Consider the following 20614-nt stretch of genomic DNA (forward strand, 5'->3'; position numbering starts at 1 on the left):
ACACCACAGCTCATGGCAACGCCAGATCCTTAACCCACTGAGCAAGGGCAGGGACCGAACCCGCAACCTCATGGTTCCTAGTCGGATTCGTTAACCACTGCGCCACGACGGGAACTCCGAGAAAACATTTTGATGTTAAGGGAAAACATCATTTTGATTTGCCAACACTGGTATTTATAGGACCATAAACCTACATAATAGAATGTGGCTGATCTGCCTTTTCTTTCTTAGAGGCAGGTCCTCAGTTGAGTTCCACTGATCCTTCTCTGCTTGGTCCATAAAGATGCTCATTTCAGGATGACGCTAGGGAGGCGAAGCACTCAGCCAGCTCCATTGTTTATTTAATGACTGCAATTGCCTCCTTATAACCAGATTTGACTTGTTTCAAAGCAAAATCTTTAGGGTAAAGTTAGATTGTGTTTTTAAACTAAAAAACTAAAACAGCAACAACCACGAAAACCTTCACTTATCCTGCACTGTAATTTTGCTAATTAGGTCAATGTGTTTACTTTAAACTCAGCACAGAGACTAGCATGTAATAGGCATTTAATAAATATTTGAACCAATGAATCTCTAGATCATAATAGGATTTAAGTATGAGGTAAACTGATTTTGATATTTTGTGTTTCTTAAAACAGGTAGGTAGCATATTTGTGTGGCTTAAATATTGAAAAATCACTGATTTATATACTTTTAACCATTTCAGGGTGGATTCATGCTGTGCTCACGTCTCAGGATTGTATGGCTTTTGGGGGGAACTTTCTGCACAACCTTAACATTGGCATGCAGCTCAGGTTTGTGTCATCAGTATTTAAAGGGTTTTTATGCTTTCTTAATTACAACTTTATCTAAAAGTTAAAAAGAAAATTCAACAACATATTTGAGATTTCATGGAGATAGGCCCTTAGGAACTTTGTTTTTTTTTTTTTTTTGGCCATGTCTGTGGCATGCAGAAGTTCCCAGGTCAGGGAGCAAACCTCTACTATAGCAGTGGCAACACCGGATCCTTAACTGATTGGCCACTAGGGAACTCCTATTGGGAACTTTTTTCTTTCTTTTTTTTTTTTTTTTTAATTTTATGGCCACACTCATGGCATTTTGAAGTTTCCAGGCCAGGGATTGAATCTGAGCCACCGCTGCTACCTGTGCCACAGTTGTGGCAACGCTGGATCCTTTTATTCTTTTACTTTTTTTGGGGGGGGGGACACACATGTGGCATCTGGATATTCCCAGGCTAGGGTTCAAATAGAAACTATAGCTGAGGCCTAGGCCACAGCCACAGCAACTCGGGATCTGAGCTGTGTCTACGACTTATGCCCCAGCTTGTGGCAATGCCAGATCCTTAACCCACTGATCAAGGCCAGGGATTGAACGTGCATCCTCATGTCTACTATGTTGGGTTCTTAATGTACTGAGCCATAGTGGGAACTCCTAGATCCTTCTTTAACCTACTGCACCAGGCCAGGGATCGAACCTATACCTCAGCAGCGACCTGAGCTGCTGCAGTTGGATTCTTAACCCACCATGCTACAGTGGGAACTCCCCTCTTTTTTTTTTTTTTTTAATTTTAGGGTTGAGATGGGGAAAGCATGGATGGGGAGCTTGGCGTTAGCAGATGCCAAGTATTATATATAGGATGGATAAATAAGGTCCAATCGTATAGCACAGGGAACTATATTCAATATCCTCTGACAATGAAAAAGAATATAATGGAAAAGAATATGAGAAATGGGAAAGAATATCAGAAAGAATGTACATATTTATATAACCAGATCACTTTTGCAGTACAGCGAAAATTAACACAACATTATGAATCAACTATACTTCAGTAAAATAAAATTTTTAAAGTATCCTCTTAAAATTTTGACAAATGAACACCTGATGGTTTTCTAATCCAAAATATAAAGAATAGGCGTTCCCGTCATGGTGCAGCAGAAACGAATCTGACTAGGATCCGGGAGGTTGCGGGTTTGATCCCTGGCCTCGCTCAGTGGTTAAGGATCCGGCGTTGCCGTGAGCTGTGGTGTAGGTTGCAGACGTGGCTTGGATCTGGTATTGCTGTGGCTGTGGTATAGCCCGGCAGCTGCTGCTCCGATTAGACCCCTAGTCTGGGAACCTCCATATGCCATGGGTGCAGCCGTAAAAAGCAAAAACAAATAAATAAATAAAATAAAAAGAATAACTCATTCTGTTTGACACTAGATATTTCCCCAAATTTCAAAATTTCATAAAAATGGGTAGGCTCTTCTTTGACTGTTTTTACCTTGAGGGAATTGAACTAAATCCAGTCGGATTCAGATGTGACAAAAGGTGCTGGGGAAGAGCACCCTGAGTGAGGATTGCTGTCAAAACACCTGCTTTGATGGTTCTGTGGGCAAAGGATTGACAGCTACTTCCTCCTGTGTGTGAGATGTTGACCTTTGGGCAATAACTCCCCTGGTAGCCTCATGAGAGAAGAATGTTACCAGGCAATATTGCTTAAATGGTGAAATGGTTCCTGCCTGACAAACGGCCTCAGGACTGGGACAACTAGAAATACCTGGTAGGAAGACATATCTTGGGCTTTCCTGAGTGAGACTCTTTAAAGTTGGCCTGTTCCCCATGGAAGCCATGTGTCTGTGGAGTTGTGAGAAATACTAGCTCTTACGGGGCATGAAGCTCTAAGCGCAGGCAGCTCCCGTCCTTGCCAAGTGTGTATCTTTTTTCTTTATATCTGAGCTGTCACCAGGGGAAGGCTGGCTCTGTGGACTGCGGCAAGGACACCCACAGAAGAGTCACGCCGTGGCAAGGTGGTTTCTGTCTTCTCACCTTGACCAGCGGCCAAACATGGTCTTGACATTGACTGCTTAGTGAAGCCTAAAGAACACCCCCTGAGTGGCTGTTGGCAGTGTTGCTGTATTTATTGTGGTGGAACCCTTGTAAAATTCTTTCTGGTAAAACCAGGATACAGATCCCAAGGTGTGCTCTTTTTGAAGCCCAGTGTACATTCTTCAGTGTGCTGTCAAATTCGTTAAGGTCAGACCTGAATAAGGCCACAGCTCAGTCTCAGCCGCATGTGACGTTGTTAAGCAGTGCACAGGGCTTGGCTGGCCTCGGCCGTGGCTGCTTATTTTATTCCCCTTAAGCTGGTTGCTTCCATTTCACTTTGAACTGCTCATATGAATAAAAATTTCTTCAATTTTTATTGATTTAGGTGTTATGAGATGGAAAAAAGGCTAAAAACACCAGACCTTTTCAAATTCCCTTTCTTTGAAGCCATATGCTGGTTTGTAGCCAAAAACTTGCTGGAAACCCTAAAAGGTAATAAATGATCTGTACATTTTATTGTTTCATTTGATGGATGATGTTTGTAAATTCAGTGAAAGCCACTGATAGAAATAGAGGCCCTTTTAAAAATACAGTGTGGCTCTTGTTTCTATTTTGTTTTTTAAGTGCATGATTTTCCTGTCAAGAATCTTTTTAGCACCTTTTTTTTTTTTTTTTTTTTTTTGGTGGGGTATTCCTTTAAACTTGAAAGCTACCTTTTTAATGTGGAATTTCATATTTTGGTGTTTTATCTTTTTGGTTTAATAATCTTTGAGAAGTCAAGTTGGAGATTCAATTTTACTTCTACTTTCACCCTTTTTTTTTTTTTTTTGCTTTTCTTGCACTTGTGCCCATGAGAATACAGTCCTTCTGGTTTCTCTGTTGTCCAACTTCCTAGTCAGTTTGCCAATAGTGCTACTGTTATAATTAACTCCCAGAAGAAGAGATATAAACAGATTAAACAGCAAACCTATTCTGAACATTTGAGGTTACACAAGAAGAAAAGGTAAAATGAGAACAGCCAGTAACTCATTTCCCAGGAGAGCATGCACAGAGTTAAATGATAACACTCACTTAATGGTTTCTTTCCTTAAAAAAAGGGGGAGGAGTTCCCATCATGGCGCAGCGAAAACAAATCTGACTAGGAACCATGATGTTGCGGGTTCGATCCCTGGCCTCGCTCAGTGGGTTAAGGATCCAGCGTTGCCGTGAGCTGTGGTTTAGTTCGCAGACGTGGCTCAGATCTGGCATTGCTGTGGCTGTGGTGTAGGCTGGCAGCTGTAGCTCCGATTTGACCCCTCGCCTGGGAACCTTTGTGTGCCACAGGTGCGGCCCTAAAAAGACAAAATCACCAAAAAAAAAAGGCGGGGGGGTGGGGTGGGGTGGGTAAGCTCATTCTCTTTGGAAAGCAGGAGCACTCGCAGCGCATCCCACACCTTGCAGCACCGTGGAGAAGTAGTCTCAGCAGTGGTGCAGCTGAGTGCGATGGATGAGGCGCAGGGCTTTCTGCACAAGCCCAGTTTCTGCTCCGGAAATGCTTCCTTAGCCCAAATTCCTGACTCATTCCGTGTTTTCAGGTATTTTTCTTTACTGCGGGAATGTCACAGTGGACCCATAGAGTTCCCATATGTGACTTTTAGGAAAACACTAGCCAGTAAAGTTCATAGTCTCTTATTCAAATAGAAGCCTAGGAAAACAGGGACACTAATAAAAATGCTTGGAAATGTCCTTGTTTTCTGGACCCAATTACTAAACCCTCGAGATAAGAGATTGGCAATTCAATACTCAGAAAGTTGAGAGAATTTTTTCCACCTCTCTCTTTTCACTAATACAGACAGGTATGTACACACACGCACACACCCGGAGTAATGCTTTTTCCTGAAGGTCTAAGAGGGGCTCATCAATCAATTTTTTAGAACAAATTAAAAATTTATCTGAAAGACAAAATCTTGCTATTCCTCTTGCAGCCACAAGCAGCAGACTAATTGATTAGTCTTGGAATAACAGTTTAGCCTTTGGTTTTTCAGGCCATTGAGAGTTCAGAGATATTGAGGTCTGATTGAAAACATGACCCTATACATTAAACACTTTACTGTGAAAGGATATCTGTAGGTCAAGTTTTAAAGTGTCTTCGTTTCATCAGCTGTATCAGTGTAGGATACCTGGCAATATTAGTGAGTCGGTCCAGTCACAGTAAGGCTCGAGCCAAATGGCCATCATTGTAGCAGGAATGGTGGTCTTGGTACCTCCCTGCATTATGTCGTTCTTTTATTCCTGGCCTTTTAACTTTCTGTTGCAGCCTCTTATTTGCCAGCTCAGACTGTTAAAAGGCTTCTGCAGTGAGTTAAATGAGTGTGGAGTATGTGAAACTCTTAACTGTGTTTAGTGTCAGGAATAATAAAACAGTGAACCAGTTTTGGATTTATGTAAGTAAATTAACCACTGAGCAGAAGTGAAAAGCAGAATCTTCTGCTTTTGTTTCACCTCACCTGAATTTTAGACCACATCTATTTTGTATGAGTTTTGGATAATTTGGTTTTAAAACTCAGGCAAGATGTGTGTGTATGTGTTTTTGCATTTACAATAATGTAATCATATATCAGACCCATAGTCAAGTGTATATAGATCACACACCACATACACAAACAGTCCCGTGCAGTTAAGGAATCACATTATTGCAGGTCAGCTCCACCCAAGGTAAGAAATCGGCCTTGCCGGTGCCTGAGAGAGACCCAGTTAGTTTTCCCCTGGCACCCCCTCCTTCCCCTCTAGAGGGAACCTCATCCTGACTTTTGCGATAATCTTTTTCTTCAGTTTTATCCTTCATGTCACTAAAATAGTTGAATTTTGCCCGTTTTTAGACTTTATATTTGTTGATTCCTGCTGAGGCTCTTTTATGACCTGTCTTTTACTTCAGCATTATGTTCGTGAGCTTTATTTTAACTGGAGCATTTAGTAGAAGCACATTTAATGTAATTTTATTTGTCTTTCTTGCCTTTTCAGTTGACTGTTTCTTATTTCACTTTTTTCCCTTTTCTATTAGCTCGTTTGGTATTTGGTGGTTTCTCAGAACCTAAAGGTTAATCCCTTTATCACGGAATACTAACGCCTTCCCCCGCCTTCCCACAGAGCTGAGAGAAGATGGTTTCCAGCCACAGACTTACCTAGTACAGGGAGTGAAAGCGCTGCACACTGCTTTAAAATTGTGGATGAAAAAGGAAGTAAGTCGTTATCTTTGGTGAAATAATTGTTAATTTTTATGCGGCAGGGTCAGTAAAACGGAGTGGTTATGCTCTTTGGGCAGTACTTGTGAGCGGGAGCCGTAGAGGGAATGGAAAGCGTGTTTGGGTACAACCCACATTTTATCCCACAGTGTAGGCCCATGTGGTTTTTGTTGATATTTGTGAGAATCAAGTACCTAGGTGTTTCTTTAATGTCGAAAAGGAAGCGCATTTGATTATATCTAGGGTACTGACTAAGAAATGACACGTAGACTTAGAGTAATAATAAATAACTTGGAGCTCTCCTGGTGTGCTCACCAACGTGCTTAGTCCTTATATTCATAAACTCATTTACTCGTAAAGCAGTAACATGTATGAGGTTGGGGAGCTGTTGTTATCGCCTTTTGCATATGGGGAAGTTAAGGTTCTAGAGTTTTTAGTGTTTGCCCAAGACAACTTTCTGGAGCTAGGACTAAAGCTAGGTCTCTGTGTTTGCCAGGCCTATAGGCTCTTACCCCTCTGCTTAGTCTGCAAGTAAGAATGAAGGAAAAGAGAGGTCACAGTTCAAGCATGAGCTTTCCATTTCCCCTAAAATGAGGCCTCATTTGCATTTGAATCCCACCGCCTCTAAGAGGTCGTCCCAGATCTCATTTGGAATTAGTGTATCCTTTCCTTTTGCCTTCATAGCATAGTTCTTGCGCCAGTGGACTTATAAGTAAATGCCTGTGCAGTGATGTGTCTGTGTCCTCTTGCCTAGATTTTTGAGCTCTTGAAAAACAGGGACGTCCTCATCTTTATTTCCTTCCTGGAACTTTGCACACAATGCTTTTAATAAGTGATAACTGTGTGAGCTGATGAAAATACATTTCCATGCTAATTTCTTTTTTTTTATTTCTTTTGAAATAAAAATCCTGCTCTTAAGAGATACTGGGCAATGGTAGTTAATAAATAGGTTACTCTTCCAATAGTTTTATGCTCCCTTTCACCTTATTACCCTGCCTGCATACCCACTAGAGCAACATGCTGCGGGAGCTTTCAGGAAAGTAAAAAGGGTGTCTTCCAGTGGCAGAGATGTCATCATCTAAATGACAGACAAATAGATTACAAAAGGATATAGTTTATAACAAGATAAAAACAAAATAAAGGCTATGTTGCAAAATCTGTGTAATCCTTTTCCTGCTGAAGGCTTTAGACAAGCTGTTCTCAAGCTTGTGTGTTTATCAAAAGGCCTTAGAGCTTTCAAAAAATGAACTCCCTGCATTTTTCCTGAGAGATTCTGACTTCTAAATCTGGAGTAGGATCTGAACCTCTGTTTTTAAACAAATTTTGTAGGTGATTTTGACGCAAAGTAAAATGCATCAGTAGGTACCGTTAATTTATTACATTTGAAGTGCACTTTTACAAGCATAATGTTTGCATTTAACTGTTAACCTTGCTCTAAGACGCAGCTTAGCATAGTGGTTAAGAGTGTGGACTCTGGAGTCAGATGTTGGGATTCAGGTCTTAGCTATGCTATTGCAGACCACTAACCTCTATGCTTCCGTTCCCTCAGTTGTATAATAGAGTCACAGTAGTAGTGTTGAAAGGACTGACGAGGTAACGCTCGTAAAGTACTCAACTCTGTCTTGCCCAGCACATGGTTAGCACTTAATGTTACTGTTGTTGTTAGTTTGTTTTGAAAAACTAAGCTAAAACCAAGGAGAGGATGTAAAGCAGAAGTAATAATTAGTGTGTTAACTGTCTAAAAAGTCAGAATGTTCTTAGGAGTTCCACTGTGGCTCAGTGGTAACGAACCCGCCTACTAACCATGAGGATGTGGGTTCCGTCTCTAGTAACTACAGGAACGTAATGCCTTTGTTAAAAACACCTGGTCGGCAGAGCTTTTGTCTGATTTTGGAGAGGGTGGAGGGAGATGCTCTTCTCATGTTTCTCCTATTTCTCACAGGGTAGGTTTCATTTTGCCCTAAAGAAAACCTATCTTGGGAGTTCCCACTGTGGCTCAATGGCTTAAGGGCCCGACATAGTGTCTGTGAGGATAAGGGTTCGATCTCTGGCCTTGCTCAGAGGGTTAAGGATCTGGCGTCGCCGTGAGCTGTGGTGTAGGTTGCAGACGTGGCTCAGATCTGACGTTTGCTCTGACTGTGGCGTAGGCCAGCAGCTGCAGCTCCGATGAGACCCCTGGCCTGGGAACTTCCATATGACATGGGTGGCCTTAAAAAGCAAAAAATGATAGGAAATGAAATGAAATTTTTTAAAAAGTCAAACTGTTCTTCGATATAGAGATTAATATTAGCAGCAGTTTGCAGTTCAGTAGATATGGCAACTCACCAATTCTTTCCATTTGATGGGCTCTTTTTCCTATTTTGCTTTTGATATTAAAAGAAAAACTTTATGAATTAGACTGCCCATGAGAAGTTAGAATGATTTAATTGTTTATGTTCCCCTTTACAAATTCTTTTTTTTTTTTTTTTTTTTTTTTGCCTTTTCTAGGGCCACTCCCACAGCATATGGAGGTTCCCAGGCTAGGGGTCTAATCAGAGCTGTAGCTGCTGGCCTACGCCAGAGCCATAGCAACTCGGGATCTGCGCTGCATCTGCGATCTACACCACAGCTCATGGCAATGCCAGATCCTTAACCCACTGAGCAAGGCTAGGGATCGAACCTGAAACCTCATAGTTCCTATTTGGATTTGGTAACCACCGTGCCATGACAGGAACTCCTCTTTTTGTTTTTGTTTTTATTTTTATTTTTTGTCTTTTTGTTTTTTTCTAGGGCTGCACCTGAGGCATATGGATTTCCCAGGCTATGGGTTGAATCGGAGCTGTAGCTGCCAGCCTACGCCACAGCCACAGCAACTTGAGATCCAAGCTGCGTCTGCAACCTACACCCCAGCTCACAGCAACACCGGATCCTTAACCCACTGAGTGTGGCCAGGGATCAAACCTGCATCCTCATGGATGCTAGGCAAATTCGTTTCCGCTGAGCCATGATGGGAACCCCCCCTTTACAAATTCTTATGTATTATAAATTAAATTTAAGGCTTCTTTAATTTCTTTACTAATTATATTAGTATTTAGAATTACAGTTGGCTTTACAGAGTACAAGGTTACTATTCCATACAGAGCAAAACTCACAGTAAGACAAATCCATCTTTAACTCAAGGTAAGAGGATTTTATAAGTTAATAAGGATCTCCTCAGAAAGTATTAAACCTTCTAAACATGAGGTCTGAGACCTGGCTCATTGGTATTTGGCTTTGTCTTAAATCTAGAGAACGTGAAAATGAATAAATTAGTTTTTACATCTTCAAATGTAAATAACTTGTCTTATCTTTGTTAATCCAAATACAGCTTGTATCTGAACATGCCTTTGAAATTCCAGACAATGTTAGACCTGGACATCTTATTAAAGAACTCTCTAAAGTGATTCGAGCAGTAGAGGTAAGACTATCATCTAAACACTTGGCTACCATCTGCATTCAATTGAGAAGTGGTTGGATCTGTCACCACACTGCAAATAGCTGAAAGACCTTAAACACTCTTAGAAACAGTGAGTGAGCTGTGCCTTGGAAGGAGTCTCAGGTTTGCAGACTTCCAAAGTCCTACAGAGAGCTCTAGAGAGTTGCGTCGTAATGAGGTCATATGAAGCACTTACCAGGTTACTTCATGTTCTTGAGGTTGCTGCACAAATAAAAAAAAATACAGAATAAACAAAACTTTCAGATCTCATTCATTTCTAAAGTACAGAGATGAATACACCCTAAGATATTAGAGAAAGAGAAGCTGTAAGGTAAGAGGTGGGTGAAGCCGGATTGGAAAGAGGGATGATGTAGAGTGGGGCGAGGGATCCACCTGACGGAAAATACTACAGCAACTGCCCTTTGATAAAGGCCCACTGCCTCTGAGATTAGGTGTTTTCATGTACTAAATAGGAGCTGTTCTAGTTGTTCAAGGAAGGGTTTTGTTTTGTTTTGTTTTGTTTAAGGGCTGAACCTGCAGCACATGGAGGTTCCCAGGTTAGGGGTCCAGTCGGAGCTACAGCGGCTGGCCTACACCACGGCCACAGCAGCGCTGGATCTGAGCCACGTCCTCAGCTTACACCACACCTCACGGCAACACCAGATCCTTAACTCACTGATTGCGGCTGGGGATCGAACCCTCATCCTCATGGATCCTAGTCGGGTTCATTAACCGCTGAGCCACGAAGGGAACTCCAGGAAGGGGGTTTTAATTAAAGTATTTCTTCAGGAAGGTGGTTCTGTTAGTGTTTAGCTTCAACTGAAAGGAAATTAAATGGAGGAATGGAGGCTCCCTGAATATTTAACAGCTTAGTTTAAGGCTGTGTTTGGAAAATGTAAAGAGGTATAAATCTAAGAGATGTTAAAATGTTGGGTTTAACATCCTTGGATAGAGGAGTTCATATAATTCTCCATATGTTCAGATATGGGAGGAAATAATTTTCTATTTTTGAAGAGTTGCATATAAATGGATTTTTTTTTTTTTTTTTTTTTTTTTGTCTTTTGTCTTTTTTGTTGTTGTTGTTGTTGCTATCTCTTGGGCCGCTTCCGCGGCATATGGAGGTTCCCAGGCTAGGGGTTGAATCGGAGCTGTAGCCACCAGCCTACGCCAGAGCCACAGCAACGTGGGATCCGAGCCGCGTCTGCAACCTACACCACAGCTCACGGCAACGCCGGATCGTTAACCCACTGAGCAAGGGCAGGGACCGAACCCACGACCCCATGGTTCCTAGTCGGATTCGTTAACCACTGCGCCACGACGGGAACTCCTAAATGGATATTTAAATCATATTTAATCTTAAATATGTTTGTAAATGTTTAAGTACATAAACATCATATACAATAACACCCAAAACTAAGAATAAACTCAGAAGGAAAGGTGTGAGTCTATATGAAAAAAAACTATAAACTTGTACTAAGAAAAATAAAACTATATTGAAAACTATATTGAAGAAATGAGAGTGTCATTTCTGAAATATGTCAATTCCAAATTAGTATTACAAATTGAAAATGGTAAAATATACCTGGAAGAATAATTGGACAAAAATAGTCAACTAGGTATTTTTTTAAATTAGAAGGTAGTGAATATAGAATGCAGCAAAATGGCAGTAGAAAAATGTACCAGAGGAGTTCTCTTGGGGTACAACAGGTGAAAAATCCAGTGTGGCCACTGCAACAGCTCAAAGCTGTGGCTCGGTTTCGGTCCTTGGCCTGGGAACTTTTACATGCTGCAGGTGCAGCCAAAAAAAAATTGTACAAAGAAAATATAAATAGGAATTTCGCTAAAGAAGAGAGAGAAATGACCAATCCAATAAAAATACGAAAAATATTCTCAATATGTGAAAAATATTCAACCACATTTGCCAAATAATTTATGATTTTAAATGATTGTTTATCAAATTGGCAAAAATAAAAAAATAAATAAAAAATAAAATTGGCTGGTAGGAAGAGTAAAGGCATATCCCCTGACCTAACATTACGTGAATAAAGTAAATAAGAGGATTCTAACTAAACCTGGTAGATTGACCATATTATTACCACCCTCACCTCCTGGAACCAAAATGAGAGTAAAAGAATAGAAATGAGTTCCCTTGAAAACAAAGAGAATAATAGAGATTTTGGAAGCTGAAAAGCAAATGTACAAGTGGTAACTGACAGGTCAGAGAGAGCTGGAATCTGTGTGTGCAGTGGGAGAAAACCAGAAGCAGATCTTATGTGTACAGTAAAACCTTCAAGAAGCTCAGCAGTCAGAGACACTAGGACCCTCTAAATAGGAGAGGGGAGGTGGAATTGAGAGCAGGGTTGATTAAAGATCTCATTAAGAAATAGGGAGTTCCCATTGTGCTCAGCAGTAAAGAACCCAACTAGTATCCATGAGGATGCAGGTTTGATCCCTGGCCTCGCTCAGCAGGTTAAGGACCCAGTGTTGCCGTGAGCTGTGGTGTAGGTTGCAAATGCAGCTCAGATCCGTTGTTGCTCTGGCTGTGGCATTGGCCGGCAGCTTCAGCTCCGATTCAACCCCTAGCCTGGGAACTTCCGTATGCCTTGGGTGTGGCCCTAAAAAGAAAAAAAAGACAAAAAGAGAAAGAAAATACCTTCAAAACCCTGCCTCAACACGTGCAGGAAACTGGAGATTTAGATTTTTGAGAAGTTGACCTTGAGACTGGCTTTTGGAACACTGAACCCAGCTGAGAAAACAAGAGGGCTAAGTGGCAGTCTACATAGTGAATGATTCTTCTTCCACGTGGCTCCCCAAACAGTGGCAGTCTGGCCTGGACCTTCCAGGCTGAGAAGAAGATCCACTGAAACTAACAATTTGAAACCTTCACGTGGAGCAGAACAACCCAGATTCCTACAGTTAAACCTGTCAGCTCTCAAAGCTCCACTTGCATGGCGCTCCCAGTTAGCTTTTTCCTTTCTGTATACAGTGACGTGCACAGGTGTCATCAGTGTACAGTTGAGTTTTAACAAAAGTATATACCTGTGTAACCCTTACTCCAATTGAGATATGAATCATTTTCATCACCCTGGAAGGTCATTTCATGTCCTCTTCTTTGACTACGCTAAGCTACCTCTGACCTCTCCTGCTCTCATCAGAGATTAATTTTGCATATTTTGAACTTTAAATCTCCCATGTTTCCTTTCTCAGGAAACTCTTAGAGGATGTGCTGAGAGGGGGTAAAGCAAAAAAGGAGGAGCCCTGGAATTCATCTTCCAACAAATACGGAGTACCTGCTGTGTGCCGTGTACCATCAGGAGTGGGCATAGAGCAGTGAACAAAACAGAGGCCCTGCCCTCATGGAGCTTAGTAGCAAGAGGCTGGCCATAAATATTTTAATGTCGCAGTAACCAAGTGCTATAAAGAAGAATAAAGGAGAGGAAAAGGATAGGGAGTGGCAGCCAGAGATGGTGGTAGGGGTTGTAGTTTTATGTGGCGGAGTGGGAGCCGATGGGGAAAGGTCTTTGATGTCATGTGCAGGCCCAGAGAGCAGCTAGTCCAGGATGGATGAGGAGAATGAAAGGCTTTATGTTGGTTATTCATCCGAAATTCAAATTTAACTAAGCATCTTGTACTTAGCAAGCATTCCTGTCTAGGAGATCTGTCTCCAAAGAAAAATTGATTCAAATTGATAAATTACTTAATATGTTTGAATGTTACATTCCTCTAATGGGGAATTTGGGGAATCAATTAATGATAAATACACAGGAAACAAAGCAGATGGAAATGAGAAAATTGCAAATCCAAGGGACAGTCAGAGGATGTAAAAGGAAATGTAATAGTTACGTTACGTGGCCCTGGGTTGTAAATTTCATTGAGTCCAGTTTAAATATTGAAGGAAGAGAAAATAAATGTACACTTAGGAGAGGCATGTAAGGATTAATACTTCATTTGCATAGTAAGCATTCAGTAATACCTGAAGCTGAAAAACCAAGAAATAACAGTTTAAATGTGTTCTTTAGATATCTGGAGGCAAATAACGGAAACAACAATAACAATGACGAAAAACAGCTACAAGGGTTGAAAGTCCTGGGTACATACTCAAAAGAATTGAAAGCAGGGTGCATGCGCATGTTCATAGCACTTCGTAGCAGCATTATTCACAGCATTGAAAAGGTGGGAGCAACCCGAGTGTCCATAGATGAATGGATAAACAAAAATGAGGTATATATGTGCAGTGGAATATTATTCAGCATAAAAAGGAAATTCTGACACATGCTACAATGTGAATGAACCTTGAAGATATGTTAAGTGAGATCAGCCAGCCACAAAGGAACAAATATTGTATGATCCTGGTTACATGTAGTTCGTAGAGGAGCAGATGCAGAGAGAAAGTTGAATGGCGAGTTGCCTGGGGCTGAGGAGCAGTTGGGAGTTACTGTTGAAACATCTGAGTTTGAGGTTAAAAAGTTCTGGAAATGGGAGGTCCTGTTGTGGCTCAGTGGGTTAAGGGCCCAATGTTATCTCTGTGACAATGTGGGTTAAGGCTCCGGCGTTGCCATAGTTGTGGCACAGGCCTCAGCTGAAGCTGCAGTTTGACCCCTGGCCCGGGAATCGTCCATATGCCACAGGTGCAGCCATTAAAAAAAAAAGTTCCGGAGTTTCCATCGTGGTGCAGCGGAAATGAATCCAACTAGGAACCTGCGGTTGTGGATTCGATCCCTGGCCTCGCTCAGTGGGTTAAGGATCCGGCGTTGCCATGAGCTGTGGCGTAGGTTGCAGACATGGCTCAGATCTGGCGTTGCTGTGGCTGTGGTGTAGGCCGGCAGCTACAGCTCCGAGTAGACCCCTGGCCTGTGAACCTCCATGTGCCTTGGGTGTGGCCCTGAAAAGACAAAAAGACAAAAACAGAAAGTTCTGGTGATAAATGGTGGTGATGGTAAGACAACAATGCAAAGTGTGCTTAATTCCACTGAACTATACACTTTAAAATGGTAAATTACATGCGTGTTACTGCATATATTATGTGGTACAAAATTATGTATATGTTACTACAGTTTTTAAAAACTTGCAAGTTGTTACCTCTGGAGAAAGAGAATCAGACGGGGAAGAGTAGATTGCACTTCATAATATTTTTGATAGAGTTTTAATTTTTAAAACTACATAGGGAGTTCCTGCTATGGCACAATGAGCCAAGGATTCGGCATTGCCACAGCTGTGGTGTCGGTCACAGCTGCGGCTCAGATTCATCCTCTGGCCTGGGAATTTCCATGTGCCAAAGGTGTGGCCAAAAAAAAAAAAAACCAAAAAAACCAAACTACGTAGGAGTTCCCAGTGGCTCGGTGGGTTAAGATTACAGCTGTGTCGTGTGTTGGATTCCTAGCTGAGGAACTTCTGCATGCTACGGGTACAAAATAATAATAAAAATAAAAGTGCATAGATGTATGACTTGGGTTTAAAAGCTCTCGTGGATGTATGCAGGTATGTGTGTGAAAGCATGGTCATGATGGGGAAGAACGGGGAGCAGCCTGAGTAGCTCCCTAAGTGTTAGATCCATAAATTACGTCACACCTCTCCAGTAGCCTGCTACACAGCCTTTAAAATGATACCGAAAACCGAGGAAATATGTTCACAGTATATTACATGGGGAGAGAGGGGGAAAAGGTCTCAGCAAAGCTGTTCAAGTGTTTAAATTTTATTTTATTGGAATATACTTGACTTACCAAGTTGTGTTAATTTCAGGCATACAGCACAGTAAATCAGTTGTGCAGATACATGTGTGCATTCCTTTTCAGATTCTTTTCCCCGCAGCGCTGAGTCAGTTTCCCCGTGCTGTGCTGTGCTGTGGGTCCCCGTCCCCGTTACCCGTCTATATAGAGTAGTGTGCACATATCGGCCCCAACCCCATAATTTACCCTCCCCGCTGTTCAAGTTTTATGATTTCGTCTTTTTTGTTTATATGATTAAACAGAAATTTTTTTGTTTTCTAAAATGTTTTTATGGCTGATTATTTAGTCAGGTATATATGTGGTCTTATCATAAAAATACCCTGAATTTAATTCTTAAAGGAGGAAAACGGCAAACCAGTTAAATCTCAGGGAATTCCTACTGTATGTCCAGTTTCACGGTCCTCGAGTGAAGCAGCTTCACCCCACCATTCCCGACGAAGGATGAGGAGGCTTCGGGATCATAACGTCCGGACCCCTTCGAACCTCGACATCCTGGAGCTCCACACGCGGGAGGTGCTCCGAAGACTGGAGATGTGCCCGTGGGAAGAGGCAAGCCTCCGTTTCATGCTTCCACAGAGGCGCGGGTGTTTCTCAGGGGCCTTCGGAAGGGTGATAGAAAGAGTTGGACAATCTCGTTATCTAACCTTTGCTTAGCCTCGTAGGGTCCGAAGCTCTTCTAGCATCGGGGGCATGCTTCAGCTTTCTGGGCTTCACTGTAGTAGGACAAACAGATCGCCTCTGTTTGCTAACATGTATTTTATTTTATTTCATTTCATTATTTTTAGGGCCACACCTGTGGCTCATGGGAGTTCCCAGGCTTAGGGGTCATATCAGAGCTGTGGCCACTGGCCTACGCCACAGCCACAGCAACGTGGGATCCGAGCCTTGTCTGCGACCTACACCACAGCTCACAGCAACATTGGATCCTTAATCCACTGAGCGAGGCCAGGGATGGAGCCCGCATCCCAGATTCATTTCGGCTGCACCACAACGGGAACCCTGCTGACATGTTTATTTATTGTTTGCCACGTGCTCTTCTGGGCTCTGGGGAAGATTCCAGAGTGAGCAAAACTTAATTGCCTGCCCTCATGTAGCTTCCATCCTAGCTCAAGTTGGAAAGATCAAAGCTGGAGATACATATTATTAAAAAAATATAATTTCGGATAACAAATTTTAATGAAGGAAGCCAAAACAATAGAGCAGGAGAATATAGGGGCTGGGTGGCTGACTGCTTTAGCTCAGCTGGTCAGGGAGCTCTCGGGTGTGCATTTTAACTGACACTTAGCAGAAGAGGTCAGGTGGGCACACGGATTTGAGGTAAAGGATTGTAGGTGGAGGGAAGAGCACGCGCAGAAGGCCTTTTCCTGAGCCAGCGGCATCAGCGTGGCTGACTGAGACCAGAGCCTGGTAAAGGAAACCCAGTATAGTTTGAGAAACGCCGCCTAATGGACAAAGGGTGAGAAGGGGTGGGCGGTAATGAGCTCAGTGTAAGGAAAACATGCTGGGGAGAGTCATCTCATCCATCATTTTACATCCTAAGTAGGGATAAGTTAAAGTGAGTAAGACAGCAGTATCTCCGAATTGACATAGTTAAAGAAGTTGTATAGAGATGAAAACTTCCTTAAGTATTTTATATTTTATATAATTGTGTTTATACTGTTTTAAGCTTTCGTTGTTGTGAACCTCTTTAAACCCTTAGGCATGTGGGAGAAAATTTAGCTTACTATAAAAGGTGTGGTGTATTATTAAAGAAAATTATTACCACGAAAAGGAAGTATTCTTTATGTCTTAAAAACCAGCTACTGTTGTGCCTTTATGTCACCCGGTAGCCTTTGTTCCTGGCGGTGACCTGCTGAGAGTGCCCAGTGGGAAGCCTAGAGATTAGGTCAGGCGTAGGGGGCCTGGGAAGGACCCAACAGCTAGCACTTCAGCGGGAAGAACAAAGCAAAGAGAATCCAGGTCCATGAAGGCAGTATTTCTAGCTTCTCACTTTTTTTGCAAGAGTGAAATGTCATTGACCTCACTCGATACACATTTTACATTCTGCTTTGTAGAGTGTGTTTTGTGGTTACTGGCCCTACAGAAAGATGAACCATATTCACGCTTTGCTTTTGGGATCCGTTTTGTTTTCATGCCACACCGCTGCCAAGGCCCCAGCCTCGGAGGTTGCCTGCACTCTTTAGGACACAGGGCTGCCAGGGGAGGCGGCGGTATTGTATTCCCAGACGTGTCAAGCAGGTATATTTGAGGGTGGAGGTTAAGTCAGTCCTGTTTTTATATTTTCAGGACATTTTGAGCTCTAAACTGAATGGAAAATTCAACAAACACCTGCAGCCGTCTTCCACGGTTCCTGAATGGAGAGCGAAGGATAACGATCTACGATTACTGCTGACGAATGGAAGGATAATTAAGTACGTGACGGCGACCAGATACCAACCAGATGAGCTTTCAGTGGATCCCTCTAGTCATTCAGTCCCTCGTCCAGACCATTGTACACCTGCCTGAAATGTGGGGACAGCGTCTCAGTTCTCTCTGCTTTATACTAACTGGCCACATGGTTGCACTGTCTTCTGACCTAATTGTTTTTCTCTTTATACACAGGGATGAGAGACAGCCCTTTGCAGATCAAAGTCTTTATGCAGCAGACAGTGAAAATGAAGAGGATAAGAGAAGGACGAAAAAGGCAAAAGTGAAGATCGAAGAGAGTTCAGGAATAGACGGGCTGGAGAATGAAGCATCTCGAAAGCCGCTTAACAGTATGTTTGTGCTAATGGTCATTTTAGAGGTCTCTTCATTACTCATGTGCTAAGGATTGCTAGCTTTCAGGTTCTTAAGTTTGTAGTGGGATTAAAAATTTTCTGTCCCTGATAGACTTTTGAGAAATCCGAAGTGTTTCTGAGTAGTCTCCCCATCAGGGAAATGCTGAATGTGACTGCCAGCTGAGGCGTGGCATCCAGGGAAGGTGTCACCGGTTAGTGACACCCTTGTCTCATGACAGTTTTTTACAAGTCACATGAAAGCTCATGCATTTTATGGGCCTCTACTCCAGATCATAAAGCAGTTGCAAGTTTAATGCAATTTCGAAGATAATTTTAGCTAACATGCCTGTGGTTTTCAGAATTAGGAGACGTATGTAACTGGCTGATCTGAAGCTGTTCATGCATTGCTTTATGTGATTGACTTGTCTTCTGTTGACAAGAACCAAAGCCTCTACTTGGTTATTAACTGGTTATCAGCAGCGTGATGAATGGTAACACCTCCTCCTCAAGATCTTTCTTCTTTAAATGAAGTCTTCATTTTCTCAACATTCTTCAGGGTCTTCCTACATTCGTCTATCTTAAAACATAGTTGGATATTTCAGTACTTGATTAGTAAATGTTCTAGATAATTGACGTTATCTAATCCACATCCCGAACACCTCAGTTTCTGCGAAATCCGGTTAAATTTGATAATGTGTAGTCGGTGACTGTGCATTTGTTTACATGCCACAGGAGAGGCAGCTAATCAGTAGAATTCATCAAACAGTGGCCCTTGGGGAGGGCCTCAGGGAAGAGAAAGTCACTGGTGAATCCTGGTTTACAAGCATGTGAATTCATTGTCTACTGGAATGCATGTCTGGCTTAGGAAAGTTTTTTGGTTTTGTTTTCTGTTGACAAAAATAACACAAGGGAAAGTGAGAAGCATCTTGTAGCTAATTTTGGTGTTAGGGTTTTTTTTTTTTTTCTGGAAAGAAATATAAGTCAATTCATCCATATAATATAGAACCTTATTCAATAAATACCACAGATGGGAGTTCTCCCGTCGTGGCGCAGCGGAAACGAATCCAGCTAGGAACCATGAGGTTGTGGGTTCGATCCCTGGCCTCCATCAGTGGGTTAAGGATCCAGCGTTGCTGTGAGCTGTGGTGTAGGTCGCAGAGGAAGCTCGGATCTGGCGTTGCTGTGGCTCTGGCATAGGCTGGCGGCTACAGCTCCGATTAGAGCCCTAGCCTGGGAACCTCCATGTACTGCGGGTGTGGCCCTAAAAAGACACACACACAAAAAAATAAATAAATGAAAGTTAAAATAAACAAATACCACGATGTTTTGAGAATACACTTCAGTCTGTATCTTGGTCAGTTAGTGAGAAAGTCCTTGAGGGAAGAACAAAATGAAGATGATGAAAATAGTGAGAAAGGACAGAGCAGGCTCGGTTGAGACGTCGCTCTCAAAGTTGGACAGGCTGTGGATGGCATTTTGTTCAAATTCTAGTAACTCTTTCTTTTTCTGTCATCATTTCCCTTCTCAGGGTTTTTAACAAGTGTGAAATCGGAACTCAGGAATCGACCATCGGAATACTCTGATATTTCTGATTCAGAAGACTCTGGACCTGATTGCACTGCACTGGTATGCCTGCAACCCTATGACTTACTCCAAATTTGATGGAAGGATGAAGGGCTGCTTCCCCTACCCAAGAGGAGAGTGAAGAGCAGCTCGCCCAAAGCCCGCCTCTCTGTCCTTTGCTGTGCAGGGCCTTCCCTGCAGCGGTGATTAGACACACACACCTCATCATGGGACTTGTAACTGCAATACTGTAATTCCTGAGAGAAAACACACAGTACAGCTTTTTCTTTTGAGGGGCTGCCCCCAAGCATATGGAAGTTCCTGGGCCCAGGGGTCCAATCAGAGCTGCAGCTGCCAACCTACACCACAGCCACAGCAACCCAGGATCTGAGCCACATCTGCCACCTACACCCCAGCTCACGGCAACTCCAGATCCTTAACCCACTGAGCAAGGCCAGGGATCGAACCCACATCCTCACAGACCTCACATCCTCATAAACCATGTTGGGTCTTGAACCTGCTGAGCCACAGCGGAAACTCCCAGGACAGGTTTTCTTTAAGGCAAAATGAAACCTACCCTATGAGAAATAGGAGAAACATGAGAAGAGCATCTCCCTCCACCCTCTCCAAAATCAGACAAAAGCTCTGTCGACCGGGTGTTTTTACGTAAGGCATTACGTTCCTGTAGTTACTAGAGATTTGTACTTTTTCAATTACAGAAATAATTCCATGGTGATGGGGATTGTCACTTTGCCGAGATGGATAGGTGTTTGGGGTTCTTTTGTACAGACTTACTCAGATTTCTTATGTAGATTTGTCTCCATTTCATTGTTTCAGAAAAATAATTTTACCACTGAAGAGTCTGAAAGTTCAGGTGATGAAAAGAAACAAGAAATAACATCAAACTTTAAGGAAGAATCTAATATGATGAGAAACTTCCTTCAAAAGAGCCAGAAGCCATCTAGAAGCGAAATTCCAGTCAAAAGGTAGGCATGCTGATAGTAGTAGTCTTATTTATTTATTTTTTTGGTCATTTGTCTTTTCAGGGCCGCACCCTCAGCACATGGAAATTCGAAGGCCAGG

The 20614-nt window shown here is 42.4% G+C and overlaps 1 protein-coding gene across 1 annotated transcript in view; it reads left to right on the forward strand.

Moving 5' to 3' along the window:
* KDM7A (lysine demethylase 7A) overlaps positions 1 to 20614 on the forward strand; it is an 83283-nt gene that overhangs the window by 50826 nt on the left and 11843 nt on the right. Inside the window, exons 8-16 of the mRNA XM_003134614.4 lie at positions 707 to 794; positions 3194 to 3300; positions 5935 to 6026; positions 9376 to 9465; positions 15549 to 15758; positions 17496 to 17620; positions 17811 to 17965; positions 19497 to 19594; positions 20369 to 20517. Of these exons, the coding sequence (XP_003134662.1) occupies positions 707 to 794; positions 3194 to 3300; positions 5935 to 6026; positions 9376 to 9465; positions 15549 to 15758; positions 17496 to 17620; positions 17811 to 17965; positions 19497 to 19594; positions 20369 to 20517 (1114 nt within the window). The remainder of the gene's footprint in view (positions 1 to 706; positions 795 to 3193; positions 3301 to 5934; positions 6027 to 9375; positions 9466 to 15548; positions 15759 to 17495; positions 17621 to 17810; positions 17966 to 19496; positions 19595 to 20368; positions 20518 to 20614) is intronic.

Source organism: Sus scrofa, chromosome 18, assembly GCF_000003025.6.
Source record: "Sus scrofa isolate TJ Tabasco breed Duroc chromosome 18, Sscrofa11.1, whole genome shotgun sequence".
NCBI lineage: Eukaryota > Metazoa > Chordata > Mammalia > Artiodactyla > Suidae > Sus > Sus scrofa.